Below are 11263 nucleotides of genomic sequence, written 5' to 3'. Positions count from 1 at the left end.
TGCGTGGTGGCCGCGTCCTGAGGCGCGGGGGACGCGCCTGGCGGCGCCCCCGGTCCCTCGGCCGCCTCCTCCGGCGCCTCCCAGCGCCTGCCCGCCGCCTCCCGTCCTCTCTGCCTGCGGCTCGCCCGGCTTTCGGAGCCCGGGGGCGGCCTGTGGCGCGCCGAGCCCGCGCCGGACTGCGCCTCTTTGGACCTTGAAGGGAACCATGCGTCTGGCTTGGAGCGTTTGAAATTCTTAGTTTGGGGTGCCCACCCGCCCGCCTGCCTCTTCCCCACCCCCCATCCCCTTGCGGGATTTTTTTTTTCTTCTCTTTTTCTCCCTCCGGGTCTCCTTTTTGACTCCCTCTTCCCCCCTTTATGCTCGCCCAGCCCTCCCCCCGCTGCTGAGAAGTGGGGGAGGGTCTCGGCTCCCAGGTACCCGCCCCACCGGGGCCCGGGCGAGCATGGGGGGCAAGCAGAGCACGGCGGCCCGCTCCCGCGGCCCCTTCCCGGGGGTCTCCACCGATGACAGCGCCGTGCCCCCGCCGGGAGGGGCGCCCCACTTCGGGCACTACAGGGCGGGCGGCGGAGCCATGGGGCTGCGCAGCCGCTCGGTCAGCTCTGTGGCGGGCATGGGCATGGACCCCAGCACGGCCGGCGGGGTGCCCTTTAGTCTCTACACCCCAGCCTCCCGGGGGACCGGCGACTCGGAGAGGGCGCCCGGCGGTGGAGGGTCGGCGTCCGACTCCACCTTTGCCCACGGCAATGGTTACCAGGAGACTGGCGGCGGTCACCATAGAGACGGGATGCTGTACCTGGGCTCCCGAGCCTCGCTGGCGGATGCTCTACCTCTGCACATCGCACCCAGGTGGTTCAGCTCGCACAGTGGTGAGTCTGCTGCTGGCAGCGGCGGGGGACGGATGGGGGGGGGTGGGGGGAGGTGAGCCTCCGAGGCGGGAGTGCAAGTTGTCGCGCGCGCCAAGGTGTGGGGACGGAGCGCACGACCTACATGTGTGTGTGTCTTCTCTTGGGTTGTTGGTGCTGAAGGCTGAAAGATATCCAGCCTCTACAGCAGAGGCTGACCGGCTGCGAGGCTGCCAGGCCGGGCATCTTGGGCCTCCAGGTGTGTGATCGCTTGTGGATGGGCAAAGTGGAACCTGCCCGTGGAAGTCCCTTTCATTGACATCTCTGTGCTCAGCCAATGTGACTGAGCTGCTTCTTGCCTGCCTCACTGTGAGCAGGCAGCAGGATCCACTTTGACCCAGCAGCATCTTTTAAACAAAGAGTATGAAAACCAGTGAGTGACATTGGAGTGGTAGTGGTGGTAAATGTGCTTGGAACAGGGCTGTGAGAAGGTAAGGGGCCCCAGTTTTGCCAGCAAGCTGGACATCTCTTTGAATTGTGGCTGGCACAGACAGGTGTGGCCTGCTGTAGGCTGGGCCCAACCACACAACCTGCCTCTGGGCTCCCTGTAGGACCAGAGCTCTGGTCACCCGTGCTGCATGCAGCAGCAGCAGGCTCACTTGGCCAGCGACTCCCATCCCTCCATCTTTTCTTTTCCACTCCTCACTCTTCCCGTGAATCTGCATCTTTGTGGAACCGAGCGCCTGGCGAGGTGGGTTGTGATTGCCCGACTGTGGGCACATGACAGGGGAAGAGGAGGTTTCACAGAATGGGGAGGGGTTCATTTTGGTGAACTTCTGGTGGCAGGGCAGCAAAGGGCTGCGGGAGTAGGGGACCAGCCTTAGGGTGGAATGAGGATTTCCCAGGCTCTATTGGACAGAACAGAAGAGGCCTGATGGGGGTGGGTGTGGGGCTAGGGAGGAAAACTGGTCCCTCTGCCTGGCTGTCCTGGGAACCAGGTCTGCCTTCTCGAAAACTGGTCAGAAGGGTGTGGGGCTGCTGTGTGCTAATGGGCAAATTGAGTGAAGAAGTTGCATATTCAGATTCCTCAGGGCTTGTTAGGAGAATTCAAAAGACTGTATGGGAGCAAGGTTGCCCCTGTTCTTAGGTTACTTTATGGAAGGCACTATCAGATCAGCGTTACAGCTGTTTTGAAATAGGGTAGACTTTTTTTGGATGTCTGTCTCCTCCCTTCCTCCTTCTGTAAATAGTCTGCTTTTTTGAGGGGGGAGGGTTATTCTATAAACTTTTATTTAAAAAAATAATTGTGGGGGACAAATAGTGACCCTTAGACTGGGGGGGGATGGAGTTTTGGCCCTGCCTAAGTCCCAGTGTTCCTGAGTGAGGTGCAAGGCGTGACTGCCCTCAGCACTGTGAAGCACCACATCAGCTCTTGGCGTTGAGGGCTTGAAGATCTTTCTCGTGAAATTTTGCACGGGAAGAGCTTGCTGTGTTTGTAAGGTGTGACCTGCAGTTGAGAAAGAACTGTCATCGTAAGCATCTTGTTTGAAGTTGAAGAGCCCTTTAGAGTCGTGTGTGTAGCTAAACAGATCTGCTTGGTGGGGAATGCAGAAAGGGAGTCCTTGGTGCTGGAATTTCTCAAGTTTGTCTTTTCCTGGAAACTTTCATATCCTTATCCCCCTGACAGCTTCCGTGCTGGAGGTAAGGGGCTTCCGGTTGGATTCCAGAATTTCACACTCGTTGGCTGTGCTGTTTGTACTTTTCGCCCCTTTCATTTGGACTGAGGGTTAAGACTTGCTGAGCTGTGAAATGACAAGGGAAAGTTGGAGCATAATAATTCTCTCAGAAAGGGTGTCTGAACTGTGTGTGTGGGAGGCCACTATTAATACTTTGGGCAATACATTTTTTGACTGAGTAGGACATCCTGTACCTACTAAATGCAGTGTCCTGCACTGCTGTGTGTCATCCCAAAATGTCCCCCCAAATTCCTAAATGTCCTGCGGAGGTGGAGGTACTTTGGTGGTTGCGATCCCTTGTTTTAGCAGTTCATTCTTGGAATCAAGTGAAATAATATTTGTGCAGTCATGGTTCTGTCTCACCTCCTGGAACGTGACAGAATCCTCTGGGATGTCCCTTTGCTCTGTGGTTGGTTCATCGCTGCCGGGGGAGAAGCTCCTTCCGACTTGGGGGCCTTGGAGGAAGGCGTGAGTGGATGCTGCTGGTGTGGTCCACAATGAGGAAGCTCTGGGTCTGGGCACAGCCAGCCAGATGCCTGCTGCTGCTACACTGCTGCTGCTGCTGTTTTTAAGGTACTTTGGAAATACCTCATGGGCTCAGGAAACAGTTGTCCATGAAATAGGCACATTCACCGTCCACGGGGCCTCCCCCCAAAGGGTGGGTTTATCCAGTGTGTGAGATGGAGGCCTGAGGGGTCCCCATCCCAGATCTCCTGAGTGCTTCTGGCCTCTTTGTAGCCTTGTCTTTTGTTTGGTGTGGTGTTCCTGGGCAGTGGTGGCCTGTACGGGTTTTCTGGAGCCCTGGAGGACACTATGAACACTTGTGTATTGGTTCATTCACTGCCCCATGCTCTTCCCTCATACATCCTGTTCTCTAATGCCTGGCATGCTTTTCCTACAATTCTTCAGGCATGGAACCTCCATCCCTTAGGGCCCATCCAATATTTCTCCTTGAAGTTGACCCTCAAAAATGGTCCCTCTTGCTCTCACTCTCTCCCGTCATTCACTTGTTACCTTACTAGTTCTTAGAACACATTACAAATGTAATTTGACTTTCTTCCCTTTCATTTGGACTACATTCCACATTCCATGGGTGCAGGAGGGTGTCCCTTGACTTCCATGGTAACTCACCCTACTCTTGGCACAAATGCTGGTTGAGTATGTGAATTTGAGTGCTCTGTCATCTCATTTTATCCTCTCTGTGATCTTTAGAGCTACGATGCGGGGAAGAAAACAGATTTAGTGGGATGGGAAGAGACTCAGACAAGATCAGACGGCTAGCAGGTGACTGAGCTGGGATTGGAATGTGGGCCTGCAGGTACCAGAACCCACCATCCTTACCTGCTGACATGTGTGGAGGTGGGGTAGTGTCATGGGAATGGCCTTCGAGAACTGGGCTTATCTCCTGGTTGGCTTCTGATTAACTGCCTGGCCTGTGGCATTGGGCAAGTTGAGTCATTTAGCCTCCTGTTTCTTCGTCTGTAAGATGGAGACACCGCCTATCCTGCTTACTTTGCACAGTTGTCTTGAGGGCCTCGTGAGAATTTAATGTCTGCAAAAACCAAAGGGCCAGACATGGAAAGTGACTGGTGTTCCGTATGGGTGCTTCTGGTTCTCTGCTTTGCTGTTTTTTTTTTTCCTCTAGTTTTTGAAAGATTTATTTTATTTATGTGAAAGAATTAGAGAGAGAGAGAGGGACACAGAGAGATTCCATCTGCCGTCCACTTCTGCTCACATCTGCTGTGCCCAAATGGCTTCAGACTAGTGCTGCTCCAGGCTGGATCCAGGAGCCTGGAACTCCCTCTGGATCTCCTGTATAGGTGACAAGGGTCCACATCCTAGGGCCATCTTCCACTGCTTCCCCAGGCGCATTAGCAAGAAGTTGGATAGGAAGCAGAGCAGCTGGGATGCTAGTGCCCTAGGCAACCTACTTGTCCTGCTGTGCTATGATTCTGGCCCTATAGTTCTCTGCCTTCTTGAATCTCTTCAGAGCTTGATGGCAGAGTGGTCATGGCCTTGTGAAATGTTGCCCCAAATGAAGGCTGGTGCTGTCTGGGGAATCCTCACCTCCACTGATGAGATGTCCATGGTGAGTGATCCCGTGAGGAGAGCTGCTGTGGACAGGCAGAGGCCCTTCCTATCTGCTTTGCACGAAAGTTCCATGAGGCGGCCACAAGTTGTGCTGGAAGCCTGGGGTGTTCTTTGCAGTCATCTGTTTCTCTCTGAGTGTGGATTCCTAGGTGTGGGCAAACGGGATGCACTGTGGGGGCAGAGGTGGGTGTTTTCCAGGCCTCAGTCTCTGGTGTGTGTTGTGCCTTATCCTTAACCAAACATCAGCTGGAGCTAAGGTGACTTTGTGAAGTCTTTGATTTCGCTGCCTAATTTACTCTAGTGTCAAGGAGAGGGGTCCAGTTGCCAGTGGCATTGGAGTGGAAAGGAAGGCCCCTTTGTGCTTCAGTACAGGTGCCCTAGAACTCAGCAAGCTTTTACTTGGTTTGGGGGAGCAGGAGAAGCCACATGGTCTCCTGAGCCACAGGAGGCCTGCCCTTAATGCAGGCATTTTCTTAAAGCTGAATTTTTGGTTCTCCATTTGTGAAGGCTTAGTTCCTCATAAAATAAAGTTAACCTTGAGGCAAAGACGGCTTCTTGAAGGTCATAGCTAGCTCTTGGTTGTGGTTCAAAGGGCATTGTACACAGTGATTTAACTCTTAGGTTGTTTGTTTTGTGGGATGTGTACCTTTTGATATTAAACAAAGTTCCACCCTAAATTTTCACAAGGAATCCTTTAAGCCAGGTCAGTCTCACCCAAAGAAACACTGTTCTGGTTCCTTTTAGGAAAAGTAATCTGGTTTGTGTTTTACAAAAGTGACACTTCAGCCCAAGCTTTTGGGGCACTGAAACTTCAGTATGCCCAATTATATGACTTAACTTCAATTTTGATGGCTTCAGAATTGGAGGAAAAAAACTTTGTAGAGAAATTATGGTAACTTAAATGGGATATTGGTCCTACCCCTACTACCCTTAAGCAGTGGGGTGTTTTTGATAACAATGGGTCACTGAGGTTGTGGTACTAGAATCTTAACATTTTCCCACACCCTAAATCCTAGACTCAGGCTTTTAGAATGATGGCTAAGTACGAGTTTTGGTGTGTTGCTTTTCCTAGCTCTGTCACGGCCTAGGCTGAATCAAATGGTTCATTGTGACTTTTCTCAGCATTAGGCTTGAGAGTAAGAAGGGATCCAGTAGTGTTATCTCCTGAATTTTCTGTTCTTACAAGGACACAGGTTTATCCTTGAATCCAGCGTTTGGACTTCTGTCTTTGATGTGCCTCTATGGGTGAAGTATGAGTTGTGGGTGTGAATGAATAACCTCAAGTGTGAAGCAAATAAAGAACCAAGTTTAAGCGGCAAGCAGCAGCTGGGCCAGCTTCTGGCCTGATGAGGCTGTTTACATTGAGATCTCCCTGGAATTGTTAGTCTTAAGAGCACGGCTCTCATCTACTGGGAGAGAAGGGAGAATTCTCTGAATCCCTGTAAACTCCAAATTAGGGGAGGCATGCTAAAAATTTATAGTGCGCCGTTGAATCTGTAACAGGAAGGAAGCAGATAACCAGCAAGAGCACTCTGATTTCTGTGAATGGCTCCCAAGGGTGCTTAAATTTGATGGTCCCCAGTATTCTGTAAGGGAGCTTGTTAACACTGCACATGACTGGACCCCACTGCTCGAATGTAGTAGGACTCAGCAGAGACCCAAGAATCTGAATTTGAAGATTCAGAAAGTGTTGTCAGAAGACTGCTTCTAGCCAAAATGCTACCACGGATTTACTTTTCTCTTCGAAAACCAAGAGAGTTCTTACTGCTCTGTTGCTGCATGCATTAGCATTGTTTTCAATATTATTAAGCCAGTCAGATGTTTTCTCAGTAAAATCCATATAAATCTGTCTCGGCAGCTCTCACAAGGTAGGTCCAGCAAAAACATTTTTTTTCATTATTTAATGGTTTTCTGTGTTTTTTTTTTAAGATTTATTTTTATTATTATTATTTTTTTTATTGGAAAGGCAGATATACAGAGAGGAGAGACAGAGAGGAAGATCTTCCGTCTGATGGTTCATTCCCCCAGTGAGAGCAACGGCCGGTGCTATGCCGATCCGAAGCCAGGAGCCTCTTCCGGGTCTCCCACGCGGGTGCAGGGTCCTAAAGCTTTGGGCTGTCCTCGACTGCTTTCCCGGGTCACAGGCAGGGAGCTGGAAAGGAAGCGGGGCTGCCAGGATAGAACCGGCGCCCATATGGGATCCCGGGCATGCAAGGCGAGGACCTTAACCACTTGCGCCATGCTGCCGGGCCCATTCTGTTTTTTTTTAAAAAGAAGATTTATTTATCTCAAAGGCAGTGTTACAGAGAAGGAGACACGTAGAGGGAGAGACAGAGGTCTTCAGCTGCTGGTTCACTCCCCAGTTGCCAGCATGGGGCTAGGCCAGGCTTAAGCCAGGAGCCATGAGCTCCAGCTAGGTCACCTGCATGAGTCATGAGGACTCGATGTTTAGAGCTAACTTGCCTTCCAGGAAACCGGATCAACAGTGCAGAGTAGTTGGGTCTCTGTTAGGGGATGCAGGTGTCTCAAGCAGCAGCTTAATGTGCTGTGAATTAGAGTGCACCCCATGGAACTACATTTTCTTTTAAATGGAGCTAAGCGTTTCAGGCCTAAGCCAGCCTGCCCTGGTCCTGAGAACTGAGTTGTTCAAAACAAAAGTTATGGTGGTAGTGGCCCCTTTCCTTCCATATTTATCTTTTCTCTGATTTTCTTTCTTTCTTTTTTTTTTTAAATTCTGAGCTGCCTTTGGCTGCTGGTGCTGCAGAGGGCTTGAGTTAACAACCTTTTTATTTATTTAAAGATTTATTTATTTCCATTGGAAAGGCGGATGTACAGTCAGGAGGAGAGACAGAAAGGAAGATCCTCTGTCTGATGGTTCACTCCCCAAGTGAGCAATGGCCAGAGCTGAGCCAATCTGAAGCCAGGAGCCAGTAGCTCCTCCGGGTCTCCCATGTGGGTGCAGGGTCCCAAGGCTTTGAGTGGTCCTCAACTGCTTTCCCAGGCCACAAGCAGGGAGCTGGATGGGAAGCAGGGCTGCTGGGATTAGAAGTGGCACCCGTATGGGATCCCAGTGTGTGCAAGGCAAAGACTGACCACTACACTACTGCGCATGGCCCCCAACAGCCTTTCTGTTACGGAGCAAGCCAGGCAACTGGACAAGATCTTAGGACCAACAAAACCAGGAGCCAGGAACTCCATTTGCATCTCCCACATGTATGACAGAGGTCTAAGCATGTGGGCCATCATCCCCTGCCTTCTCAGACACATGAGGTGGGAGCCGCATTGAAAGTGGAGTAGCCAGAATTCAAACCAGCACTGTGATGTGGGGTGCTGGTGTTACAAGCAGCAGCTTCATCAGCTATTCCACACTGGCAGCCTCAGACCTGCATTTATTCAACTGATAATTGTGGCATGTCTCCAGGATAGAAAGACATATAGCAGGTGCTGGAAGCAGTTATTATGAGTCACGTGACTTTGTTCTTCAGAGCCCAGCTACTGCAGCTTATATTATGCTTTTCCTCTTTTCATTAGTTTTTCTGTTGAGTAAACATAAAAATGCAAGTGTTTTTCCATGGGGATACTGCCAAGGTGTACTACTTCTTTACTCTTCAGTTTTATTTTTTTCCTAAATAGACTTTCTAGGCCAGAGCAGGTGGTCCTTTCTTTGTGATCACTAAGAAAGTCCTCCTCCATCCCAGTGTAAGGAAGGTGTGTGCCCATCTTTTCAGTGAAAATATCAAAGGAAAAATTGTATTCCAAAGTGTTTTGGTATGTCTTTGACTTTAGTATCTTTGTCATCCCTAGAGCCACTTTTGTTTCTGGTCATTGAACACTATTTTCTAGAAGCATGATTCACCATGTTTTAAATCTGTCTTTGTAAAATTTATCCAGGACCATAAATACCCAAAAGGAAATTAACTCCTTTGTGAGTGCTTTTGCCTCCTCCCTCCCACCAAAAATTTTTTAAGGGACAGAGACAGATAGATTCACAGCTGCACAGCTCCAAACTGCTGGCCGACTTCCCGGATGCCTGAGGTGGCTAGGGCTGGGCAGGGGCCAAAGGCAGAAGTACATCCAGGTCTGCCATATAGGTGTTGGAACCTAGTCACTTGAGCTTTCAGCACTGCTTCTCAGGGTCTGCATTGGCAGAAGCTGGGGAGTCAGGAGCCAGAACTGGGAATTGAGTCCAAGTACTGCAATGTGTGGTGTAGACATGTTGATTGCTAACTCAAATGCCTGCTTCCCAACAATTTTATTTTGTTGTGGTCAAATACATGTAACATAAAACTTACCTTTAAATTTTATTATTATTATTATTTTATTGGAGATATAGTGACAGAGATTTTTGGTGTGTTACTACTCCAAGTGCCTACAGCAACTGAGGTAGGGCCAGGGCCAAACCAGGGAACTTAGAAGCTGGTCCAAGTCTCCCACGTGGCTGGCTGAGACCCACCCACTGCTTCACAGGGTGTTTATCAGCAGCAGATTGGAATGGGAGGTAGAGCTGGAACTTGAGTCCAGGCACTTCACTTTGAGGTGTAGGTATTCCAACCAGCCTCTAACCCACTGCACCCAATATATGCCCCTCAATTCACCATCTTAACCATCAAAACATGTGCCATTCAGTGGTATTCTAAGTAATACATATCAATGAGGTCGTAGAGTAATTGTATTTTGTGATTTGTTTTACTAGGATGATGGCACTAAAGTTAGTCTATGTTGTATCATGTGTCTCCACATCCTGCCTTTTCAGGGCTGACTAATGTTCCACTGAATGTGTAGATCGTGGCTCACTTATCCATCTTTCATGGGGTACTGAGGGGGTTTCCATTCTTAGCTACTGTAATTATTGCTAGCAACATGAGTAGACAAGTATTTCTGAGACCTTGGTTTCAGTACTTTTGAATGTAGACCCAGAGAATTGTTGGATCATATGGCAGTTCTGCTTTCAGATTCTTTTTAAAGATTTTATTTATTTATTTTGTTGGAAAGTCAGAGTTGTAGAAAAGAGAGGCAAGAGAAAAGGATGTTTCGTCCCCAAGTGGCTGAAACAGCTGGAGCTCAGCTGATCTGAAGCCAGGAGCCAGGAGCTTCTTCTGGGTCTCCCACGCAGGTGCAGGGTCCCAAGGCTTTGGGCTGTCCTCGACTGCTTTCCCAGGCCACAAGCAAGGAGCTGGATGGGAAGCAGGGCCGCCGGGATTAGAACCGGCGCCCATATGGGAAACTGGTATGTGCAAGGCAAGGAGTTTAGCCACTAGGCTACCATGCCGGGCCCTGCTTTTAGATTTTTGAGTCACCACCATGCTATTTCCCAGAGTGGCTGTAGTGTTATTTTGCATTCCTTCCAGAAGTACACAAGCCTGTAAATTCTCCTCACTCTCATCAGTAATTGTTAATTTTTCTTAAAATAGTAGAGATCCTGCTACAAGTGAGGTTTTGACTTATACTTCCCTAGTAATTGCCGGTGTTGATTGTCTTCATTTGTTTGTAGGATGTTTATATATCTCCTTTAGAGAGGTGTCCTTTACCCATTATGAATCAGATTTTTTTTTCTTTTGGTGTGTTTAGCAGTAGGTTAGGTAAATCCTCCCCCCTTTCTTTTCCTTTTCCTTTTCCTTCCCTCCCCACCCCCTCCCTCCCTCCCTTCCTCCCTTCCTTCCTTCTTTCCTTCCTTCCTTCCTTCCTTCCTTCCTTCCTTCCTTCCTTCCTTCCTTCCTTCCTTCCTTCGGCAGGGAGATAGACAGCTGCTATTACTTTACTCCCCAGAAGCCTTCGGTGGCTTCCTGGGAACAGAACTGTAGGTGGCAAACCCAGTTCCAGTCTCCTGTGTGAGGAGAACCCAAACACTTGTGCCATCACCACTGCCTCCTGGGTTCTGCGTTGTAAGATTGCTGGAGCCAGGAGCTAGAGCTGGTTATTGACCCAGGCCCTCTGATATGGGCTGGCAATGTCTTTAACCACTTGGGCTAAACCCCTGCCCTCTGTTGAAAGCAAAATGTAAAGCTTTATGGTAGCCAATACTTGTCGCTATAGTGTTATAAATAAATCTGTCTTATCTTTGAATATTTATTTCCCAAGGACTTAAAAGACTGTTTTGTGCTGTGAGATTTTCTGGGACTGCAGTTATAAGGTGATGACTTAACTTCTGGAGAATAGTTTTTGTAGAAACCACACCTTATCGGTAGACACATGTGGTCAAGGCATGTTGATCTTAGTGAATTAAAACTGTCATAGTGTGGCTCCAACTTTCTAGTCGATAGTTCCTTCAGTCCGCTAAAAAGAATAATCCTGGAATTAGTCACCACGTACAGTATCTGTTAAGGTGAAAGCTGAGTTTTTAGCATGTGGGGGAAAATGAAACTTGGAGTTACCTGGATGTGCTAGGACAGAAGTAGTTGGAAAATCCAATTTCACAGGCCACAGCTGAAGTGGCATGTGGCCGACATTGCTCAGCCATTTGTTGCCATTTCAGATGACCATTTTTGTCTGCTGAAAAGGCACTTTTTTTCCCTCTTTCTTTCCTCCTCCTCCTTTTTTTTTAAATTGAAAGGCAGGAAGAAGAAAGAGAAAGAGACATCTTCCATCCATTGGTTC

The 11263-nt window shown here is 49.1% G+C and overlaps 1 protein-coding gene across 4 annotated transcripts in view; it reads left to right on the top strand.

Moving 5' to 3' along the window:
- The window catches only part of ZNRF1 (zinc and ring finger 1), a 96622-nt gene continuing 85359 nt past the window's right edge, over positions 1 to 11263 (top strand). For all 4 annotated transcript variants that reach the window (XM_040982364.1, XM_040982366.1, XM_040982365.1 and 1 more), the window contains exon 1: positions 1 to 866. In XM_040982364.1, coding sequence (XP_040838298.1) covers positions 443 to 866 — 424 coding nt within the window. In that variant the 5' untranslated portion in view covers positions 1 to 442. The remainder of the gene's footprint in view (positions 867 to 11263) is intronic.

Source organism: Ochotona curzoniae, unplaced genomic scaffold (assembly GCF_017591425.1).
Source record: "Ochotona curzoniae isolate NIBS_2020 unplaced genomic scaffold, NIBS_Ocur_1.0 contig_3622, whole genome shotgun sequence".
Classification (NCBI taxonomy): domain Eukaryota; kingdom Metazoa; phylum Chordata; class Mammalia; order Lagomorpha; family Ochotonidae; genus Ochotona; species Ochotona curzoniae.
This window is presented reverse-complemented; position numbering and strand designations above follow the sequence as displayed.